The sequence below is a fragment of the Cotesia typhae genome, unplaced genomic scaffold (assembly GCF_013202065.1).
Source record: "Cotesia typhae breed Kobodo isofemale line unplaced genomic scaffold, CoteBio_Ctyphae scaffold_13, whole genome shotgun sequence".
Taxonomy (NCBI): domain Eukaryota; kingdom Metazoa; phylum Arthropoda; class Insecta; order Hymenoptera; family Braconidae; genus Cotesia; species Cotesia typhae.
The window spans coordinates 13,647,423-13,672,084 of record NW_027423774.1 but is presented as its reverse complement, the minus strand read 5'-3'; the positions used below and the strand labels follow the sequence as shown (position 1 = coordinate 13,672,084).

Here is a 24,662-nt window from a genome sequence, read left to right as displayed (position 1 = left end):
ATATACAAATATAGGTATACAAATACATGGAGTGATCGTATACTGGTACGTGATCAAATACTAGGGCTCTTTGGTCAAGCCCCTTCGAATGGCACCAACCGAGATCAAATCGGTCCAGCCGTTCAAAAGTTATAAGAGGTTTACATATATCCACACACACACACACACACACACACACACACACACACACACACACACACACACACACACACACACAAACACACACACACACACACATACACACACACACACACACACACACACACACACACACACACACACACACACACACACACACACACACACACACACACACACACACACACACACACACACACACACACACACACACACACACATACACACACACACACACAGGCACACACACACACAGAGACACAGACACAGCCATACAGACACCCTCGCTAGAGAAGTCAGGGAAGCTTCCTGACACCTTAAAACGTCGAGATCTAATAAAAACTCGATTTTTGAAAAACGGGATAAGAATAATAACGTCCCGATTTTTGAATATCTTCGATTTTCTTAGCGGGAAGTTAAGAAATTTGGACGCGTTATACTTATTAAACAAAAAATAAAAACGACTGCAAGAGTAAAATTTCATTAAAAATCTACAGACGAAGAGGTTAATTTGAGTTGAGGAGAATGAATTGGTATGGAAATTGAAGCTCATTAAATGGGCTTTAATACAAAATTTACAAAAATTCAAAAATTATACGCGAAAGAATCTGCCAGAAAATGAGTTTTTATGATTTTGAAAATTTTAAAACCCTGTAATTTCTGAACTACTTAACCGATTGAGCTCATCTTTGAACTTGGCCTTAATTTTCGTCTGAAAAATAAGTATGTTGAGTTTGGAAAAGATCCATGATGAATTGGAGACGCTATCGTCCGGATAAGCCGCGTTATATCGTATATATATATATATATATATAAAAATACATACATATATAAACTTTTGAACTAATGGTATTTTCTGAATCAGCTTGACGAACTGAGTCAGAAAATAGCAAAATTTTTCGAAAGTTGCGTCATGAGGACAAATGCAATAGTTAGATTTCTATGAAATCTACTAAAAATTCGGTATTTTAGAGCCGAAAATGCATCTTTGACCAAGCTCCCATATCTCGAAAATTAATTGTACTAAATATTCGAGTGACAGTGAGTTAAGGAGGTCCTTTCGCCGCCAATGTAAAATAAAAAATATTAGATTATAAGTAAATTTAATTTTTTTCTAATAGTTAAGGTCGATATTTATCTAATAGTGAAGTTTAAATTATACTTTACCGGACAAATTTTTGAAAAAATAAAATTTTTAAATGTTAGTATTTGTTCAGAGTCTTACGAGAAAGTCAGACGTCCGCAGTATTTCTCGAATTATACTATCAGTCATGAATTAGATGAAGTAAAAAAAAACTAAAAATTAGATTTTCGGAATATTCAGGTTTCTTTTTTTGCAATAAAATATATCAGTTACCGGGATATTTATTGAGAAATTAATATTTAAAAATCACAAAAAATTCTCAAGTAACCTACAATAAAATGGGGTCAAAACATTTGGCAACGTTGCGTAGCGCGCGAGCTTCAGACCATTCAATGAATTCAAACTAAACTTTAACGCACTTATATTTTTCATTTATACTTATTAGTTAATTTATTGTTAGCAAATTTTCATATTACCGAATTGAAAAATATAATAATAATTAAAAAATAGCAAATATTAGAATACCATCTGTCTATTTATTTATTTATCATATGATAGGATATACTCACACATTGTTTATTATAATTTTTTTTAATTATTCTCATAAAGTTAGGATACAAATGAGTAAATTAAAAACGATTTTTTTATGAATAGTGTAAATTTAATTATTTTTAAAATTAAAGTTTGATTGTAATAAGGATTCTCATTGAAAGTACATAAAGGTTGTATTTATTGCAAAATTAATAGTAATAATTAAGTACAATTTTATAACAATTAACAATAACATTATTATTCTTTTTTTGCAAAACTAGTATTAATTTTTTTACAATATTATTTAAATGTTTTGGTGTGTTAGTAACCCTGTTTTTTACCAACATTTTCTGACAATAATGATTTTACCCCGGCTTCACCACTTGTAACGAAGGCTTTTTCTAATATTTCTAATGAAATACCGGAATTAGCCATTTTAGTTATGAAAATAGCTGATACCTCAGGTTTTAATTTCATTAAACTTAATTTATTTTTTTCTAAGATAGGATCTGTTTGCTTTTTCTCCAGAATGCTTATTGTCGTTTTAGCCATTTGTTTTACCAACTCATCTTTTACCCCGACAGCTTGCAAAACTTCTTTCAAAAGTCGGACGTCCGTTTCACCATTGTGAGCACCTTCAGTCGAGTTGTCACCAAGAAATTTCAAGGCCAAATTTGTTAGCTTCAATCCGTTTTTTTCTTTTTTAATTTCTGGTAAATGTTTTTTTAGTATAGGTAGAGTGTCTGAAAAACCTTTTACAATAGATAAAAATTCACTCAGTAGATCATAATATTTCAAATGGCGCAATATCATTAAAGCATCAAATCTAAATGCATTGTGAGCCACTAATATTAATTTTTTTTTGTTTTTTTAAAAAGCTATAAAACTTTTTAAACCATCTTTAATAGACAAACTTTCAAGGCAAGTATTATGTAGATATAACTTGTTTTGTTTTATATGAAGTCCTGTTACTTTTGATGCATGATAATTCATTTTTGTAGGAAGCATGTATACATTAAATGTTTTAGTTTTATATGATGCAGATATTTGACATATTTCATCAGAGTTTGAAATTCCAGTGGTTTCTAAGTCAAAAATTACAAGTTCACATTCCATTAGATCACTATTTTCATTAACATCCGTGAAGTTTTTGATTAATTCGGAGAGTCCATCAAGATCACACTCTGTTTGATATGAAGTTCCTTCTTTACGTTCCTTGCTTGCAATTTTACCAGCTCGTTTTTGTTTTCTAAAATATCGGCGACTTTTAAAGCCATACGTTTGAGAAATTTTATATTTCTTAATTCTTGCTTCATCTTTACGTTCTCTGAAGAATTTAGTTTTTTTACCACATGACAGGGATAGTTTATCGTAAACATATTCTATGTATTTTGTGCCATAATTTTTTTGACAAACAGCTGCAGCTACTCTATAGTCGAATGATTCAGATGAGCCATAAAATTTATTTTTTGGATGTTTATTTATCACAATGTTGTTAAATGATTCATTGCTTTGCGATGAACCACATGGTGCTAACTTTGATGCATTGGTTGATAGCTTATCAAAGATGTTATTGAGATTTTCGAATAACTTTGGGTCAGTTAAAGGTTGTTTTTTGGGTAAATCTTTGTAAATAAAATTATTGTCTTTTTCGCGGCATTTTAGCCACTCTCCGCATTTATCGTGATTTCCGTATGCATGAGGAACAATATTTGACAAAGCTTCGGCAGCAGCTTCAACATTACCTTTGTTGTGATTTAAAACACGGACAAACATCTGTCCGAAATAATTTACAACCTTAGCAGATAAACCCAATTTATATAAACGTGAATTTAAATTTTTTTTGGCATGATTAGTATCAGACCATTTTTCAACTTCATGCAATGCTTCTCGACGAATTGCTGCTATTGCTGAAGAGTCATCGTCACCGATTAATACAGAAATAATCACATTTTCTTCCTTCAAGAGTTTATTGTTAGTAACTAATTCCACAGACATATCAGGTTCCATAGCTCGTGCAGATCCATCAAAATTTTCACGACAATCGTGATCCCTTTTGGGATGACCGTGTTCACATCTTGAGCATCTTGTTGAACGAGTGTTGTAAGAAATCACTTTACCACTATAATATCCAATCAGTGACGTATATCCTGGAACAAAATTACTTATTTTAACACACATCTTTTTATCGCTGTATATTTAATTAGCGTAAATTAATATGCAATAATGGTATGATCGTATGACATCAATATACCGTTTTTACTATTGTAAGAATGACCTGATGCTCGTTTAGTCCATGCAGAATCTCTAGAAGCTTTTATAGGTGTTGGAGTAGGAGAGTCAGTAGGATTAGGATTCTCAATAGGATTGTGAGTAACCAAAGGAGTATCACTGGAATAGCCACACAGTATATAATAATTTATTAGTTGTTAGAAAGTTACCTTTTATAAAACCGTCATGGTGTTGTATTTATTACCAATTCAAACAGTTAGTTTTTATTGAAAATAAATTCAATAAATTTTTGGTGATTTTAATTGGATGTTTCCTGTTAAATAATTGTTGATCAATTAAAATGTATTTATTTTTCATCATTTACAAATCATGTAATTAAATTAAAAGCGAAAGTGAATAAAAAAAGAAACCCTTTTTATCAGATATAGAAAGATAACAAATTAATTAACAGTCGAGTGTTTAAAAAATCATGCATATTTTTAAGTAATAAGTAGAAATAACTGATGTTTATTCAGAAATTATGTTGATATTAATAATTTTTATAAAATTATTTGAGTTAAGTTTACGTACGTTGTATCAGAGGATTTTGTTTTATCAGCATCTATTGTTAATTGTTTTTCTAGACGTATGAAGTCTCGACAACTATCCTCGGCCACCTGTTCAATAGCTGCTCCAACAATTCTTTCATATCTTTTCAGCAATGCACTGTTTATTATTGGTATATCTAATGCAGAAAGAATTGTGTTGATCTGAGCTTCTCCAATCCCTGCATCAATGATAGCTGAAATTTTTACATTAAATAATCAGTGTTGATAAATGAAAATTCTTATAAATAATATTTAACTATACGTATATGTACATTCACGTAGAATACGTATTTATTTAATTAATTAATACTTACCAAAAGCTAGTCTCAAGTTTATGTCAAATTGTTTGTGATTTGTATCATTGGTTTTAAAACTGCTTGTATTAACTAAGTAAATGTTTTTACATTTCGTACACTTCACATGAAAAATACTTGCTAACCCCAAAATTTCCTCTTTGACAATGTGTTTTAAACTTAATTGTAAATTGCATTTATTACACCACAATTCATAAGCAATAGATTTAACATCAATCACTCGGTTACTGACATGAATGTAAATATCTTCAGGAGCTGGATTTTCTTCAAGTTTTTTTTTTTTTGCACTCACAACATTATCGAGCCATTGCTTACGTTTGAGACTCACAAATTTACCAGCATTCTTGCCATGAGACATTCGAATGTTATGGTTATGACTAAACATTTTTAATTAATTTATTTATTTACACTGACTGCAAAAACTTAAACATGGTTAAGGTTATGCTGTACAAATGAAAATGTAAACAACCGAATACAGCGTTGCCAAATCACGGACAGGTTACTAACAGCTGATTTACAAGAGTCAATTTAATTTTTGTATTTAACTATTTTTTTTTTTTATTTTCAAAATTTCAACGATTAATGCCTCATATACTGTTTATTTTTTAATTTTGGGAATTTTTATGGGTTTTTTATTTGAATTTATCGAATATTGACTACTACAGTTATTTTGACTCAACTGGAGCGAAAGGATATCCTTAAACGGCGAAGTAATTTTACTTCATAACTTTCGCATAACTTTTAAACTGATCAGTTTAGTGAAAATCTTTAAGAGATTTTATTTTTGAAAATGTTCAATTTCCAATTTGTATGACCCATGATTAGTTAGTTTCAAAAATCAGAAAAATCAAAAAGTTTTTTTCCCTGTTATTTTTATGAAAAATCGAAAAATGCGATGCGAAGCATCTCAATATTAAGGCCATTTTATAAGGGTGCCTCCCACTTTTTGTTTAAATAAAGTGGCGCCGCCTGGTGGCCAGAACCGGTACTAAAATTCCCAGCGCGTTAAAATCTTCTAAATTAAAATAAAATTATAAAGAATTGATGAATATTAATAAAATTAATTTTAAAAATAATTAAAAAAATATTTTGATATTTTAAAATTAAAAAAAGGTTTTTAAAAATGAGAAAATCCGTAAAACTCGTGATTTATAATTACGTTGACCTTGAGCTGTCAATGTTGTATTTATTTTTAAGATATTATTAAAAAATAATGAAGACATTGATTTTAAAAAGGCCAACGAATTTCGGATTTTGCAAGTATTAAAAATATATTAAAATTTACTTACAGTTATTATCATCACGCAATTGGATGTAATTTCAATAATAAATTTTATGTTGACGTTTGACATTTAGTAACGTTTTTGGTCAGATGTAAACATTAGGCTTGTATTCGTTTTGCGCATGTCCGATACACAGGCGCCGCAGCAGGAAAATTCCACTGAATGGAATTCTTTATTTTTAATCTAAGTGACACATTTGCATAAAAAATTATTGTCCCAACATAACAATTACAGCATAATAATAATAATAATAATGACTATTTATGTAAAAGAAAATGAAAAATTATTGTTAAAATAAATTCACACGTTTCGATTTGATAAACATAAATTTCTTTTGAAAAATATCAATTATAAAAATTTTAACTTCCCGTTAAGAAAATTAAAAATTTTCAAAAATCCGGAAGTTATATGTTTTTACCCCGTTTTTCGAAAATCTATAAGATTTTCATAAGATCTCGACGTTTGAAGGTCACAGGAAGCTTCCCTGACTATCCCCGCGAGGTTGTCACTGTGTGTGTATGTGTGTGTGTGTGTGTGTGTGTGTGAACCTCTTATAACTTTTGAACGGCTCCACCAATTTGATCGCGATTGCACCATTTGAAAGGATTTGACCAAATTTAGATTTTGAATATAATTTGGACCGAATTAGTCTGGTCAACAAGTGCCTTTTTGGTCAACTTTTTTTGGCAGTCTCCGAAAATTATGATTGAGGTGTCATTCGATTCGGATGGGATCTAGAAGATTTTCGAAAAAAATGAAGTTCCGCTTGCAAAAATTGCAAAAGTTATTAACAATTACATTAAAAAAAAAAAAGAGGTCTAGTTTTTTGCAAATGTCTCAAAAACCAATGAAGATTTTTCAAATTTGAAAAAAGATTCAAAAAGAAGAGGGAATTTCCTAAAAAAGTTCCGACTTTTGGAATTGTTGGACTAATATTTATAATTTTCCCAGCGGGTTGAAAATACGTCCGAAAATGGGTACTCCGGCTTGCGCAAGCCACGCCCCTTTCGGACCTTTAAGTAATAAATATAATTTTAAATTATTCAATATGAAAATTAAAAATTGAAAAAATTCAGACTCCTGCAGGATAGATCAATGAACAATAATACGTGGTTGAAAAATTTTTATCGCCATTTTTCAATAAGTTATCCATTAATTAATTAGCAATATTTGTAGCACGAACGTTAACATTGCAAGCGTGATAAATGTTAAACTGTTAATCTAAGAATTTTTCTTTTCGTGAAGCTATTTTTTAAAGGTCTTAGAATAGATTCACGTTAGAAAGATTCAAAAGTTGTTAATTTTCGTTTTGTTATTAACAATTTACTAAGGTGAAAAATTATGAAGCTTTATTAAACATTAAAAAAAAACAATTTTTTATAATACTATTATTGATCCGTATTTTTATGATTAGAAGCTACTTAAAAATGTTTTTAATAATTTTCATCTCTTATTGCTTAAAAAATTTTTGCAAACAAATGCGTTGTTTATGATATAATTCAAAAATTTTTTTTGATAACATAATCTTTGACGATAATTATGATTTGAATAAAAAAACCGTTTCCTAATAAAATTTTTGTATTACTTAAAAACGCATTTGTTGAGTAACAACTATTTTCTCCCACTTCTAATTAATATTAAGGAACAATTTTTTTTGTAAATCATTACTTATTTTTCTTTTTAATATAAAAAAAATTTTTGTCAAATTTTGAATTTTTGAAAATCGTCAAAAATGACGGTCGACAATAAATTTTTTTGTATACTACCTTGTACCAATCTTAAAAAATCCTGAAATTTTTCGAACTGTTTTTTGTTTTTTCAAAAATATGAATTTTTGAATGTTCTTAAAATGTTTTTTTTCTCATCATTATGTCACTAAATGAAATTTCAACTGTTAGAAATATCAAAATTATGCGGTTTGCCAAAGTCAATTAAGATAAAAATAAAAAAAAATTTTTGAGAAAGTTTTTCTTTTGTAACAAATTTCAAAAATTTATATTTTTGAAAAAACAAAAAATACATTTCCAAAAATTTGAGGATCTTTTAAGATTAGTACAAGGTAGCATACAAAAAAAATTGAGCCAAAAATTAATTGTCGATCGTCCGTTTTGACGATTTTCAAAAATTAAAAATTTGACATTTTTCAAATTTTTATCCAAAATATATTTTTTTCAATAGCCCCAAGTGACCCCTTTCAAACAAACGAAAAACCATTCCTGTATCTATACTAGCGTTCATCAAGATATTACAAAAACAAAATTGAAAAACTGGAAAAATCGAGAAATTTTGAATTTGCAGATCTTATGAAAAACTTTTTTTTCTTTTTTTTTCCTTTAATTGGCAGAACTTCATTATATGATAAAAAAAAAACTCCTGACCAAAATTTGTCTAAATTGAAAAGGGTCGATTCCAACTACTGGTCAATTTGACATGGAATGTCTCATCTATATTGTGGAATTCATTTTTGAAAAGTGAATTAAGACAAAGAAAAAAGAAAAAATTACAAAAAAGACAAAAAAAATTACTCCGAGTATCTGAGCGGCCGTTTACTATTGTTATTATTTGACTCACATTATTATTATTTCTCCCATCATTCTCCGACAACGGTCTGAAGAGAATGGCGCACGCGCATTTCCTCGGATCCGGACATCGGATCCCCTTAGAGCTCATATTTTTTTAAACTTCTTAACTGTATTTTTGCAGTAAAAAAATTTTTTTTTTCAAATTTTTTTTTTTTATATCGATTCTTTGTTGCCGAAAAAAATTTTATAAGAAAAAAATAATTTTTTTCTAATTTTAACTATTTTTTAATGCAGAAATTCGAAAAACTGAAAATTATTTTAATAAATTCAAAAAAATTTTTTTGACCTTAGCTGATTTTTTTGCTTATAAACGACAACAATAGCTATAATTAAAAAAAAATAAATCGAATGATTTTTTGTGGAGTTACAGCTAATTGTTAATTAACGCTCGAGCAGAACCGCGTTTTTTTTCATTAAAAAATTAATATCTCGTAAAATATTGGTCTTAGAGACATCAGGTTTGGCTCATTTTGTTCCTTATTTAATTCTCTAAATTCCATACGCAGCATATCTCGACTACTTTTGCGTAGTTTCTGAGATATTTTAATTCAAAGCGACTTGCAAAATGGCTATTTTTTTTTTTTTGTGAAAATGATCTACATATTTTTCTGAGTATTTAAAAAAATATTTGCAATTTACCCCATTCCCATTGGAAGTCGTGAACAAACCGCCTAATATTTCCTTGTCGACTGGACTATAAAGAACTGCATCCAACCTCGTGACAATCGGTTCATTCATTCAAAAGTAATTGTGTTTTGAAAGTCTAAAAATTAGTGTTTTATTGAAACTTTATCAGACTTTTCAGCTCGGAGAGCTCAAAATGTCATGAAAATTATATTTTTGAAGTGGAATAGCTCAAAAACGTAAGAAGTGCAATTTTGAGTGATTAAGTATGGAATTTGCGAGAAGTTGCAGGGATGGCCTTTAGGGTCTACCGCTTTCCCAATTTTGGTTTAGCAGACAATATTAAAAACCAAGGGTATTTTTCCAATTTTTTACTTCCCGGTAAGAAAATTGAAAATTTAACAAAATCGGGAAGTTATTGAATTCACCCCGATTTTCGAAAATCGAGTTTTTATCAGATCTCCACGTTCTGAGGTCCTATAAAGCGATTTCGACCTATTCCCCGAGGATGTTACTATGTACGAATGTGTGTGTGTGTGTGTGTGTGTGTGTGTGTGTGTGTGTGTGTGTGTGTGTGTGTGTGTGTGTGTGTGTGTGTAACCCTCTCATAACTTTCGAACGGCTTGACCGATTCGATCACGGTTGGTGCCATTCGAAAAGGCTTGACCAAACTTAGATTTTCATTACAATTTGAACTGATTTGAACCGGTAGATTTTGAGAAATCTTAAAAAAAAGCTACAAAAGAAAATTTTTTCAAATGTGGTTTCCTTGGAATAATTTTTAAATGCCTTTACCGATCGATTCCAAAAACTACTCAGCTCTTAACCGTACTCTCTAAATCTGAAACAGTATAAATCACTGTAAATTAGTGTATATACACTATTTCACAGTTGTAAGTCTACCATTTGGTATACTTATAACTGTGAAACAGTGAAAAATTAGTGTTTTAGATTTAGAGAGTAGAAAATCACGTCGATCGGCTCTAAGAACGTCAAAATCGGTTAAATGGTTAGAGAGATATTGTTGAAGAAAATTTGGGAAGTAGGTAAACAGGGGGTGCATGCCCAGTCGGTAAAACAGATCTGTGGGTTGGTGTCCATGCTAAGTTACCATTCGCGGCTATGGGTGCCCTGTTTTACCGACGTGGATACGGTGGAGGGTTTTTCGTAGGTGGCGCTGTTGGTGAATTCTTCCGCCATTTTTGAATCTTAGTATCTACCATTTCCCGCCAATTTTGAATCTTACTATCCACCATTTTCCCGCCATTTTTTAGATCTATTTTCCCACCATTTTGAATTCGCTATCTGGTGGCTGCTATCCGCCATTTTGACTCTGTTATCTGGTGGCTGCTATCTGAAATCCGCCATCTGGTGGCTGCTATCCACCATTTTGAATCCGCCATCTGGTGGCTGAAATTTTCAGTCTGACTTCCGCCATTTTGAATTTGAGTTCAACATTTTGAGGTTAGAAAAAAGCATCCTCAACTATTAACCTGCCTTCGGCTCAACCATAACAGATCAATAGTTCAGGATTACGCATTTGTAATATGGTATATCCATGTTCTATATATTTAAAATGAAGTTATGTCAACTACTTACGAGAAGGATTTCACGCAACGCCATCTGGTGACAGCTTGCATTACTTCTAACTGCGCAGTAGATGACTCATTCTGTTCTAGAATTTGCTAACGGCGTAGTAGATGACGTCATCAGACAGGTCTGAACCTGTTCAAGGTCGCGTAACTCCGTAGTTCTCTTTGTTCTATTTCTACTGCGTAGTAGAGGACGTCATCAGACAGGCTTAAACCTGTTCAAGGTCATATAACTGTGCAGTAGATGACTCATTCTGTTCTAGAATTTTCTAACTGTGCAGTAGATGACGTTATCAAACCGTTTTTGAGGTAGAGGAGTGGGGGGGGGGTAACTGTGTAGTATCCTCTGGCTATATAAGCGGCTTGCCGAGAGCGTACTTCACAAAAACGAAGTACACGTCTCCAGTAAAGTACGAGCTGGCGGTGACTACAAGTTGAAGTACAAGTTCTTGGTGAAAATTAAAAAAAAATTAAAAAAATTTTCTAGTGATATATACATATATAGAATAATACATGACTTTTAATTTAAATAAAAGATAAATAATTATTATTAGTTTATAATATTTTGTTATTAATATTATTAATATTTATTTAAATTAAAAGTTATGTATTATTTGATTCACTAATATGGGGTTGATGTGCTCTTTATCGTCAAATCCAAAAATCTTCTAGCGATATATTTTGACAATCAATACTCACTTTTTATTTTTAAATGGTTATTTAAAATAATGCATGACTTTTAATTTAAACAAATATTAATTATAAAATTTTAGAAAAGCAAAAACTGATTATTGATTATCATAATTAAAAAATCAAAAACCATTACGCCATCTGTTGATAAGTATTAATATCAGTAGTAGTGTTAGAAAATTATTTGAATTTAATAACTAACAATAATTAATTCTATTCTTAATTAAATGTGTTAGGATGAAATAATAATAACAATTATAATTCATTTATTTTAGATTTATTAAGTGCTTACAAACCAATCTTTTAAATTTTTTACATTTTCCAAGGCACATAAATCAGATAAACGATCATGATAATTACAAAAATGATTGTTACAAATTTTCATACTTTTTAGAGAGGGACATTTGAAATTATCGAGATCGATTACAATTTTATTATTACAATCAATTAAATTTTGAACCCATAACTTTTTCTCGATACCTTTGACATAAATAATTTTTTTATTACAAGTTAAATAATTGAGAACTTCTTTGAGCTTGTAATATGAAGTTGTTCCAGCATTCCAACCGATTCCATGATAATTTCGGATCAGCCAGGTATTCATACGTGATAGTTGACTGGTAACACCTTCCAGTGATATGGCGGTTGAAATAGTGTGCATGATAACTCTTCAATATTATCAATATCATGTTGAATTGTTATTGAGGCCAACTCCTTAACAATAAAGCGATTATCAGCTCCTCTGAATCCTTGAATGTCTAGAATGATCTCCATTTTTACTGCTCTTGACAACGAAGAGTGACTGAATGATGACTCTTACAATGAATTCAACCTTTTTATAACCCGATCTCTGGATTTTACCCCCACCACTCGATAATCTTATTGGTTAATTATTTTTCTTGATTAATTAATAATAATTTGATTGGTTATTCAAACTATATGGTAGAGTTTTGAACTGCGTAGTAGATGACATCATCAGACAGGTTTGAGTCTGTTCAAGGTTATGTAGTTCTCTTTGTTCTATTTCTGCAGCGTAGAAGATGACGTCATCGGACAGGTTTGAACCTGTTGAAGGTCGCGTAACTGCGCAGTTTTCTTTGTTTTACTTCTAACTGCGCAGTAGATGATGTCATCAAACCGTTTTTGAGGTAGAAGAGTGAGGGGTAACTGCATAGTATCCTCTGGCTATAAAAGCAGCTCGCTGAGAGCGTACTTCACAACAGTGAAGTACAAGTTTACAGTGTGAAGTACGAGTTTACAGTGAAATATTGTGAAGTACCATAGTAAAATACTGTAGTGACTCTGCTACCCTGGAAGCTGCTACCTGCTGCCGAAATCTGCTGTTGGAATCTGCTATCTGGTCCTGGAATCTGCTACCCGCTGCTGGAATCTGCTGCTGGAATCTGCTATCATCACCAGGATGTACGGGTGCCGTCTACCATTCAGGCGAATGCATGAATTGGAAACTGGGCATAATTATGAGATCACAAGCATCAGAATAGTTAGAACACAATTTGGATTCAACGTTGAAATATGCTTGGACAACACTTGTTCAACGTTTCTCCCTGCTGCATGCAACCAGAAGTTTTTGAATAAGCCGCATCTACTTGCAAAGATGAAGAATATGATCAATAATGGTGAAAAGATTTATTTGTATGACATCGGTACATCATACAATAAATTTAAATTCATTTACACACCATCTATACCAACTGTGCAATTAATGAAAAAGTTTAAATCTATGTAATGTTACTAATATATTTCGTATTTATTATAGTAAGGTTTATAATTAAAAACCCAAAATTATAAAAAAGTTTTTCTTTATTTACTATTTTTAATTACATCATGTTTATTTACTATTTTTAATTACATTAAGTTTATTGATTAGTACAGGATCAATAATTTTATTTATTTGTTGTATTCGTCGGTGAAATCGTTCTCCGTCTCTTGCTGCTTGTTCCCATGATCCTTTCCTCGCTTGTCTGGATGCAAAGTCCCATACATACATGTAATGAATGGTGGGTTTGGGATCAAACTGCACCATTAAGTAAGTTTTCTCACAGTGCTGCTGATGGGATTGTACTCAATTATTCGATCGTGAATTATCAAGCAGTAAGCAGCAGTTTGATTTGGAAACTGTACTGATGATTCAAATTCCAGGCGTATATCCACAGGTCCAGACTTGATTGACTCGTTCTGCTTGGAACAGTCAATTATATACAGAGGTGCTTTATTCAGAAAATTTTTTTTAGCCAATAGCGGTTCAGCTTGTTTTCCATAGTAAGCACTTTGAAAATTTGTGTACATATCATACATCAAGGCATACTGATTATGCACAATGTTGAGGTTCAAATTTCCATATGGATAACTCTGAGAGTTCAAGAACAGCTTAATGTCTCTAATGTTGCAGTTGTCAAACTCACTTGCATTTTGATCCGGTTGATTCTTTCTTGCTGTTTGGAATCCAAGGATAACAAAACGAGGTTTCTCAAGCTGATTTGTTGTTTTGATTATCCAAATATGCTTGTTGGTAGCTGGTAGCAGTGGATACTCATACAATTCCCAAGTCCGGAAACTGATTGGGATAGCTGGATCGGAGGTTATGTAATTCAACACCTCGATTTTTTGCTTGTCAGACATTGTTATATACGGTACAATCCACTCAATTTTTTGAATCGTAATTGAAACATTTTCATTCTCAACGGTAACAACATAAGCATTTTGATCAGTATTTGATCTGATCAGTATCAATTCATGCTTGGCATTCACGATAATTCGTTGATAATCTTCAGCAAATCCAAGAATGAAACTCAGCGGTACTGAGACATCAAAGTAACCGCTATTATCAGTCAGCTTGTTGTCATCTTCATTAACAATCCAACCAGCATTTTCCAGAATATTTTGTTGTCCCGGGCTCAGAGAAGCGTATCCTTTCATAACACTGGTGATACCAACATTCTAACATCTATCGATTTCTCAAGCCTGAAGATGCAAAACCTAACTCCCTGATGATATTTGATGATGTTGCTTGTGAAAAACAGGATCACATCAAGGCTTTTTTCTGCATGGGTCGACACAAAGATATTGATAGCTTTTATCTCTGTCAAACTTATACACGAATACCTAAGCATCTGATTAGAGATAACGCAAACTTTCTCGTGCTATTCCGTCAAGATGAAATGAATCTGAAGCATATTTATAATGATCATGTCAATACAGACATGTCGTACAACTCATTCAGAGATTTATGCTCGGCATGTTGGAATAAATATGGGTTTGTCGTAATAGATAAAGACAGTGAATTGAACAGTGGTAGGTATCGCAAAGGATTCGACTGCTTCATTAGTATAAATTGAGGTACTTTAGAGTGTGATAGTCATACATGCTGTAGACGTTAACCTGTCAACATGAAGCCTGAAGAAATATCAAAGCAGAAAGATATTCTGCATCAGATATCTCAAGCCAGTGATGCCATCCGACGGAAGCACAAGATGTTGAAGTTGGGTAAAGATACAGCTGAGAAAGCTATGGAGGAAATATTCAAGCCTATTGTGACACCACTCCAGAGTATAGTTGAATCTTCAAAGTTGAAAGGGGAAAATATTAAAAAAGAAGAAAAACCACAGGTTCAAAAACAAGAAGTTGAAAAATCTTTGTATGATGATCCAGAAGTATACAACAGTTTAATAACAGATGATGAAAGTTCATTTGATAATACAGCTCTTGCTATTACTCAGCCACCACCATCAACAAGTACTCCAGCTCGTAGAAATCCTCTTCTCACTAATTATCTACAACGTTTAAGTAAAAAACATAAAGATAATGATATGAGAATTGGTGTACGCAGAAAACGTGGTGAAATGCATATGGGTGATTCACCTATTTCATTTGCAAATGATACAATAACTGTCAAAGAAAAAAATTATCCAATAACTCCTGGGTTGTTGGAATTATTATTTAGAAAATCACCAGATGATGCACTCATCACCCCAGATGATAAGAAAAAGTATTTGGACATAATTCAACATACCAACGCTCATAGGAAAAATTATGATCCAAATCGTACCATTTATGAAGATACAACAATCAAGTTCAATAAATACATTGCTGATTTTATCACCAAGTTCGGTAAAGGGTTACCAAAATATATGATTGCAAGAAAACAGAGATTACCAATGGACTATGTTTACTGGGATGATCCAAATGAACTAGTTGATCGTTTGCGACTACTTATGGCATCTCAAGCTGCTGGAAATCCAAGTCACACGAATGAAATCATATCAATTACTGAAGGGCTTAGGGAGGCTGGAGTTATATATTAAAAGCTTCTGAAAAATTAAATCATTCGCACGCTGACAGTCAAAGTGTTCATAACCATGAGCATCGATATATTTGGACGTCCACTGGACAATGATAAGTCAGGTCAACGAGGCCCTGCTGGTAGAGGTTTCAATGTAACTTCTGATGGAAACTATAACATTGAGAATAAAAGGCTGTGCAATCTCGGTAATCCTTCAAATGAACATGATGCGGCGACAGTGCAGTTTGTACTGAGACAGATGTCTGAACTGAATAAAAGTATAGACAGTGAACAGAAAGAGATTATTTCACATTTACACTCTGAAATAGTAATACTGAAAGCTGCTGTGAGAAATTTGCAGACAGCTATTGAGAAAGTTAAAGCAGTACTTTCCTCTCATCAAAATAATATCAAATATCTCGTTAATAATTTCAATGGAAGAGAAAAAGGTGGTGATAGCTGAAGAGCTTCACAAACCAGCTCGCAGGAACTATTTATGAGCTGTCTTTTCATCATCTTCTGGGGGTTCGAGTGTGCATTCTAGATCCGCGTAAACTACAAACGGTACAGTATCTTTAGATTTGAAATCTTTAAATTTAAAAATTTTATTTTTTTCACTAGGAAACTCCATACGAACTTTATTAGATTTGAAACAATCTGCTCGGTGTTCTAAATAACATTTTTCTAATTTGAAATGATTCAAACAACGATCACAAAAGTAAAATTTATGTCTTCCTAGAGTTATTTGACTTTTAATTAGTCCGGATAGATTATGTATCCACGCAAAGTGATAGACAGACTCAATATTATCTAAATTATTGGTATAATTTACACTTTTTTTAATCATTAATAAATGTATTGTTGGTGTTTCTGACTCGAAGTTACTTAAATATAATGGAATAATCGTACTTTTTTCAGACTTTTTACCCGTGAATTCAGAATCTATACCATATACGTTAATGCTAAGATCATTCATTTTTTCAAATTTTGGTACATCATTAAGTTTAATTCGAAATTGAATACCTTCATAGTTCAATCTGACGCTGAAGTGGCAATATCTTGTAGGGCTTTCTGGAACCGATACTGGTGGATGCAAGGCAGCGTTGACACACCACAGGAAGCAGAACTCGTCATTGTTTTGGATGTTGGTAACCGCACTCTTCCTGATAATATCCCTCGGTAATTTGACGAAGGTGGAGTTTCCAACTTGGGTTGGTGCGAATCTTGACATGGTCACCATCAAGCTGTTCGGTCCAAGCAGACTCCATCCGGAACCCTCATGTTCAAATTCTTCAATTCTTAGAAGTAATTTGTCGTATACATGTTCACTGTACCAATCCTGGAGAGATGTAGCAGGGAGAATCTCACGACTTTTAGTGATGAAAGACTTTCGCTCTTCTACATCTTCTTGTTTCCGGAATGTACAAAAGAGTTCAACATTCACTTTCAGCCCTGCCAGATCTCTCAAGACACTCTGTACCTTGTTGATGATGATGTCCCGTGAGGCCTGGAGAAATGATGCTGGATCTTTGTGATGCTGGTTGACAACACATCCAGTCTGGATGTTACCAGCGAAAGCGTTTTCCAAGTCCCGCCATTTGACTCCTTGGTTAAGATCTCCACCAACAACTAGGTTACCGAGTCTGGAGAACTGATCGGCAAACCAGTTGAGTTGGTTGATGTGTGCTTGAATACTTCGTCTCACTTGAATTGTTGTTTCAGGATCCAGTAATATTGTGTTGAAGTATTCAATGGTCTCGTTACACACTCGTGAACACCTTTCACGATGTTCATCAGTCAGCTGCTCTCCCAACAGATCAGCATACGAGGTTGCAATTGTATCCACCAAGTTTTTTAAAGCCTCAATGAGGTTAGGTTGGGCCATCTTGGAAAGACACACACTTAACTACTATCTATTTACACAATATTATAGGTTATGTACACTGTAGGTTATGTACACAGTTTATAGGCAATGTTCACTGTTTATAGGTTATACACTGAATTTACACGATAGTTTTTGGCACACTGGACTAGAGATTTTGTACACACAATCGTTTCTGCACACTGGGCTATACTTGCGTACTTCACAGCACTGAACTTCAATATAATTTGTAACACTGAATACTTTTTAATTACGAGAGCTGGTACTTCACGGGAGATGTGTACTTCGTTTTTGTGAAGTACGCTCTCAGCAAGCTGCTTATTAGGGTGATTCAAAAAAAAAGAATATTTTTTTTTTCGTTTGGTACTCTGAAAAACAGGTTCCTAGACACCTCTAAGAAAGCCTCTACAAGCATGAGTTCTTAATTGTAACGGGAAGGTCCTCCTTCTTACAGTTTTCTATTTTTTCTTATTATCAGATAGAAAAATTTATATCTCGCTTCCAACTACTTGAAAAAATATCTTGTTCCTTAGATTTTGTAGGAAATTGAATGCTCTACAAAAAAGGTCTCTTACGATTTTTTTCGTAAACCCAACCGTTTAAAAGATATTAACGGTTAAAGTTTGATTATTTTTGGGAAAATTTTTTTATTTCTTATGAATTTTATAACTCAATGAAAAAAATCATTATGAATGATGAAACTCATAGTTTTGTAGGAAATTTACTGCTCTATAAAAATGGTCTCTTATGATTTTTCGATCAAGTTGAGCGTTTACGAGATATTCATCGTCAAACATCAATGCATATCAATTTTTCTAGTTTTTGATCAATAATTCGAAAAATTTCAATTTATTCTGTGAGTTTCAAGGAAATTTAGACAAATTTGAGTTTTTATTATAAAAGCAACTCCTATAGATGTTTTCTGTTCAAAAATTCATTTGAAAGTTTTTATTCTAATAATATTTTTTTAATTTTATCTTTAATAATTTAAAATCTTAATCGCGTTGTCATTTATTATTATGAAATTTGTTCAGTGCGTATTTTTAAATTGTTTTTCACAAAATATACATAAAATTTTCGTTCGAGGGGATTCTTGTTTTGAATTCCATTTCTTCTTCTGTTTGTCTTCTGAAACTAACGCCATCTATGTTTTTACTCTCAACTATCTTCAGTATCTACCCATTTAATACCGTATTTTCAGTGTTCCTAAAACTGATCATCTTGAATACGTAATAAAATAATTCATTTTAAATAAGTCTTATAATCATCACATAAATTTATTTATCATCAATTAACCTACAATGAATAAAGAAATACGTTTTATCGGAATACCTCTACAAAGAATTTCGGAACGTAAGTTACCAAAAGTGAAAGAGGTTATGCGTGTGTTTTTCTACCAACTTAAAATTTTAAAGTATTCAATCAAACAAAGTGCTAAAAATTCAGTTGACCAAGTTATTGAACTGTGGAGAAAAAATCAGATTCCAACTAGTGGAGCTCCTAATGCAGTCAAAAATTTCTTCGCTATCACAGTCAATGGTTAAAATTACAAAAAAATTTCGATAAAAAGAATTCAGCGCAAAACCAAAAGGAAATGAAATTTCAGACTGATCTTGAACAATTATTCGACATTGTGAGCGAAAAATCCTTAAAAGTGCTTGATGATAATATTAGAAAGTTGTATTTGGATCAAAAATTCGGTACCCATAAAGAGATTCTTTCTTATAATGTACCTGTATCAAACTTAACCACAACTATGATGGGAATAGATGAGAGTAGTAAGTATCTGAGATATTTAATTATTATAAAGTCAGGTAGTAGTGTAACTTTTCATAGATGACTAGATGACATTTGACTAGACAATTTTTGGAGTCCTTTCTTAATTATTTGTCATCAAAATGAATAAATTCTATACATTTTCTTCGTTTAATTTATAAAACAGATCTTATTCCAGACTTAGATCAACCGTCTACCAGTCATGCGATTGTTCCAAGTGAAAAATCAGAGTCGTTCTCTACGTATACATTAAGTGGAGTTACAAATTTTGGATCTGATTCAGATTATGAACCTCCAATTCCGACAAAACGAGCAAAACTTGATGTCTTAACTCCTGAAGTCATTTTTGGACTCGACCGAGCTAATGTCAGCAGTAGAAATGCGATGTTTATTATTGCTCCGGTTTTACTAGCAGTAGGTATTAAAATTGAAGATACAACGCTCAGTTATAGTTCAATTCAACGAGCTCGTATGCTTCAAAGAGAAGACATTGCTAAAGGACTTAATGACAACTTTAAGACACACGATAAATACGTTGTGCATTGGGATGGAAAAATGCTGAATGACCTTGTTGGATCAAAATCTGTGGAACGGCTACCAGTTATTTTAACTGCATTTGGTACCGAACAATTACTTGGGGTTCCAAAAATGAATTCTGGGACGGCAGACAATCAAACATCAGCCATTTTATCGACATTGAGTGAATGGGGTATTACTAATTATGTTAAGGCGATGTGTTTTGACACGACGGCAGTTAATACAGGTAACTTATCAATGATAATTTAATCTAAAAAATATTTAATTATTAACGTTCTAGTTTAATTTTTATTGCTTACTGAATTTCACTTTTGAAATTATTGAGAATTATTTACTCATTTGGATTTTAAATATAATCTACAATTTGTTGAAAATATTAAATTTAACGATAGTTATCTCCCTGATTAAAAAAATGTATTGAAAACCTTTCAATTCTTTTGAATCTATTTTAATATTGATAAAAAAATTAAAAAATATGAAATTCGATTCAAATCTTCATGAATTGAATTATTTCCAAATCGCATGATAGTATTAAAAAGTATTGGATTGAATTCACATTTTAACTACTTAAATCAAAATTAAATATTCAAAAAAATTTAAAAGTATTTAATTTTTTTTTATTTTAATTAATTTTAATTAATTAAAATAGTATTCAAAAGTATTGAAAAGTACTCAACCTTTTATTATTTGAATTCATTTCAATTTTCAAGGATGTATTAAAAAGTATTAAAAATTACTCAACCTTTTATTATTTGAATTCATTTCAATTTTCAAGGATGTATTAAAAAGTATTGAAAAGAATTCAAACTTTCAACGTATTAATATTTTTTAATATTAACAATTTTTAAGTAGGTACTGAAAAGTATTGAATCGAATTCAAAATCGCGACGTTTTAACTCATTCTAATTCTAAAAGACATAGGGTAAAAGTACCGTTTTTGGCCACCTTAGCACCGTTTTTGGTCAGTTAACATTTGAATTAATTTATAAAAATTATAATATTACAACCATATTTTTGGTGAGTTTTAAAAATTTTATATCAGAACAAATTGATTTTGTAATGATTTATTAATATAAATTCATTTCTATCGTTTTTTTGAATCGATCGGTAAAATCATTTAAAAGTTATACAAAAAAAAAATTTTATTTTGGAGGTTTCTCAACATCTATTGTTCCGAATCGGTTCAAATAGTATAATAAATTTAAGTTTGGTGAACCTCTTCCAAATGTCACTAATTTCGTCCGAATCGGTCGAGCCGTTTGAAAGTTATGAGAGGCTTATATATACACACACACACACACACACACACACACACACACACACACACACACGCGCGCGCGTGGACATACGATCGTCATTGTAGGACATATCAGGAGACCTTCCCAGGACTTTAAAACGTCGAGATCTGATGAAAATTCGATTTTCGAAAATCTGGGTGGAAATTTTCATTTTTGGGAACTCTCAAAATCTACCTGCGCAGATTAATATCGGAAATTTAAATTTAGTGAAACCAAACCTAAAACATAAATAATTAAAAACGAATAATAATAATTAATGTATTAATTAATTTATTGGTCAACGATTACAAGTTTGTCAGGATCATCCGATTCACTCGATTCAACATTTTCATCGTCAGTATTCTCATCATCTACATTATCTTCGCATAAACAGTCCAACTCTCTCTCATCCTCATCATCGTCCTGTTCATCGGATGATTCATCACTGCCAATCATAGTTACACCAGTATCTTTGCCTTCAGCACCAACATCAAGATTTTCATTATTTTCTTCGTCGTCAACGCCATCATCGCTACCATCACCGTCGCCAGTGTCAACATCAAGAGTACCTTTATCGATAACACCAATAGTACCTTCTTCACCGTCGACGTCATGATCTCTAGTAACACCGCCAGTAGCGTTAGTAGTACTTTGGTTTTTTGTTTTGATACCGGCAATCATACGGCCAAGGTACCACTCCAATTTTCCTAAGAGCTGGTCTTTTTTCAAAGTGGTTAGAGAACAAGCATGGACAGATGTATAGAGCCAATGTTTAAACATTCCTGAAACAAGTACAAATAATTAATAATGAATAATTTCTAACCGTAAATGGTAATCTTAAGAACCGATAAGTTATCGATGCCACCCAGGGTGCTGTGCTAACAGTAGCTTGTCAACTGTCGCCAAAATTTAGTTAAGACTAGAATAAGTAAGTGGGGGTAATAACAACCGGAACCGGGCATGCGGACCTGAAAAAGCGAGCGAAAGATCCAAGAGCCACAGGACGTGTCGGGAGACGAGCAGTGAGAGAAGCCGCAGACAATTTCCCAAATATTTATTTCTTTTTCTTTCTTTAGTTACAATTGTGGAATGAAGCGATAATTTATCTTAGAAATTGAGTTTCTTGAGAAAGCCTTTTTCTAATTCACTTGAAATTATAAATTATCGAGACGAGAGGAGAACCTAGGAAAAGTATGAGAACCAGGAGGCCTCAATCCACCGATTTTACCTGATGGAAATTATCGCTGTTATCACTATATTAATCGTGAAAATTATTATACATGCAGAATAATAGAATAGAACATAATAGTATGATTACCTCTCATTCTTTGGAGTAAATGTGGATCCAACTGCTTCACTTCTGGCGGAGCATTTTTGGACCGATTAGAAGGTTTTCCCGTCACGGTACTTTTCAATAAAACATCTCTTCCAAATATATGGTCCGCTAACTGCTCAATAAAGTTGGGAAGTTTAGCTCCCATTAGTGCCTCGTAAAACGTACGGGTTATCCATTCATCATCACCCAGAAATATCTGAAATTTTATTTAATATTAATTGTTAGTTAAGGAGATTAACGTCGCCGTTATTTCGACTTTGACTTTTAATTCTTACAACCTTGAGCACACCGTGAATACAAAAATATTATAAACATTAACATCTATGGAATATACGAAAAAAAAAATTTTTTTTTCGGTTTAATATCAATTATAGGTCAAAGTAAAAAAACAATTGCAAAGGTAATAGAAATTATCACCCCACAACTTAATTTATATCAACAAATATTTAGGGTGAAACAGAGTTTTAATTGTTCCTGTGCACTACGATCCAATTGTAAAATACTAGTTGAAAATTAAAAAATTTTATGCTTACCTGGTTTTTGTCATTTGCATCACCGATTTTCGGTCCGAAATTCAGATCGTTGCCATCAATGCTCTTTAAGTAACCTAGATATAATCAAAATTTTTCAACGTCCCGCTATGAAAAACAAAAAATCGAGAAAGTATATTCTGTTTAAAAATATAGATTGAAAAGAATTAAAAATGATGAAATTCGAATTATTTTCAATAATTTCAATTCTTTTGTTTGTATATATAGATATACAGTTTGCATGGAGTGACCGCTTCTCAATTCCTTCCAATCAGTATTCTTAACCAGGGATAGACTTCCTCAATTTTAATTATTCTAACGATGATATTCAGATGTACGTGTATGTATAAGTCTTTCATTACTTTTCAATGGCATGATTGATCGCAACCGGATTGTTTCATTCCATAGATTTAAAATTGCCTGGAAAGTGTATAGATTGGTTCGATTGACTAAATTTCGTGTAATTTCAAAAATAAAATCGATTGGTATTGAAATCTCATCTGTTAGTATTTACAAAGAAAAAAAAAAAAAAACTTATATGCCGCTAATAAGCAGGTCTAAGCGAATAAATTTATTTGGGAGTTATCTATGTGGATAGATTAAAAAAAAAGATGTTTTTTTCGCAGTCAAACGTTAGAAAATTTTAATAAATATAACGAGAATTCAAGTTTGAACGAATCGAGTAATCTTCAAAAAATATTTTCTAAGTTTTTGAATCTTGAGATCTTTCAAAGATTTGGGATTGAAAAATATTTTACGCGTTATTTTAGAAAAATCAATGATGAATCGAACTAAAGAGCAAGAAATAATTCTTCATAATGAACAAAAAATATTTGCATTATTGTAAAAAATACTTGGGGCTCATTTTGAAATATTTTTTACATATCGAGCACTCCTTGTGACGCAAATTGCTTTCCGATCAGGCAGTTCATTTAAAAATTATGAGAGGTTTACACACACACACACACACACACACACACACACATGCCGATATGTGCGGGCGTAGATTTCATAAATTTGTTACGGTTGAAAAATATACATACCCATTATTTCCCGATTCCCTTGAATCACTTCGGCTTGGAGGGTGCGATTTAATTGCATCATGTCTTTGTACTTTTTGTCAAATCTAATATCTCTAAATCTTTTACCTTGAGAAGTTTATCTTTCGTCTCAATTTCTCGTTGATGAATTTGAATTGTAGCCTTCAATTTCTTATTTTCTTTTATTATATCGTTTACTGCATCCTAAATACAAATAAATTGTATTAATTCAAAAAAGTATAGTAAATTTCACATTGCCTTATAACGTTTAATTCTTTTTCTAAAAAAGAAAAAATCAAGTGTTACACGATGAATTTTTGAGTAAAT

General features: G+C 31.9%; 5 protein-coding genes across 5 annotated transcripts; 1 reads left to right on the top strand and 4 right to left on the bottom strand.

Annotated features, from left to right (window-relative positions):
- Positions 1-1,962: 1,962 nt before the first annotated feature.
- Positions 1,963-2,635, bottom strand: LOC141534076 (uncharacterized). The gene is given in 2 exon segments (XM_074253218.1): positions 1,963-2,086; positions 2,088-2,635. Coding segments are annotated over 2 exon segments (603 nt in total). The 5' UTR covers positions 2,567-2,635.
- LOC141534487 (uncharacterized) lies at positions 2,550-4,160 on the bottom strand. Its single transcript, XM_074253864.1, has 2 exons — positions 4,008-4,160; positions 2,550-3,903 (listed from the first exon to the last, which is right to left on the bottom strand). The coding sequence occupies exon 2, from the start codon at positions 3,761-3,763 to the stop codon at positions 2,624-2,626; it is 1,140 nt and encodes a 379-aa protein (XP_074109965.1). The 5' UTR covers positions 3,764-3,903; positions 4,008-4,160; the 3' UTR covers positions 2,550-2,623.
- A 364-nt stretch (positions 4,161-4,524) lies between these two features.
- Positions 4,525-5,548, bottom strand: LOC141534075 (uncharacterized). Its single transcript, XM_074253217.1, has 2 exons — positions 4,887-5,548; positions 4,525-4,766 (listed from the first exon to the last, which is right to left on the bottom strand). The coding sequence occupies exons 1-2, from the start codon at positions 5,269-5,271 to the stop codon at positions 4,525-4,527; spliced, it is 627 nt and encodes a 208-aa protein (XP_074109318.1). The 5' UTR covers positions 5,272-5,548.
- Positions 5,549-14,645: 9,097 nt separating this feature from the next.
- Positions 14,646-16,317, top strand: LOC141534074 (uncharacterized). The gene is made up of 2 exons (XM_074253215.1): positions 14,646-15,217; positions 15,602-16,317. Exons 1-2 carry the CDS (start codon positions 15,065-15,067, stop codon positions 15,977-15,979), a joined length of 531 nt encoding a protein of 176 aa, XP_074109316.1. The 5' UTR covers positions 14,646-15,064; the 3' UTR covers positions 15,980-16,317.
- Positions 16,318-21,720: 5,403 nt separating this feature from the next.
- Positions 21,721-24,399, bottom strand: LOC141534073 (uncharacterized). Its single transcript, XM_074253214.1, has 4 exons — positions 24,339-24,399; positions 23,299-23,372; positions 22,748-22,961; positions 21,721-22,211 (listed from the first exon to the last, which is right to left on the bottom strand). Exons 1-4 carry the CDS (start codon positions 24,397-24,399, stop codon positions 21,721-21,723), a joined length of 840 nt encoding a protein of 279 aa, XP_074109315.1.
- Between the last annotated feature and the right edge of the window lie 263 nt (positions 24,400-24,662).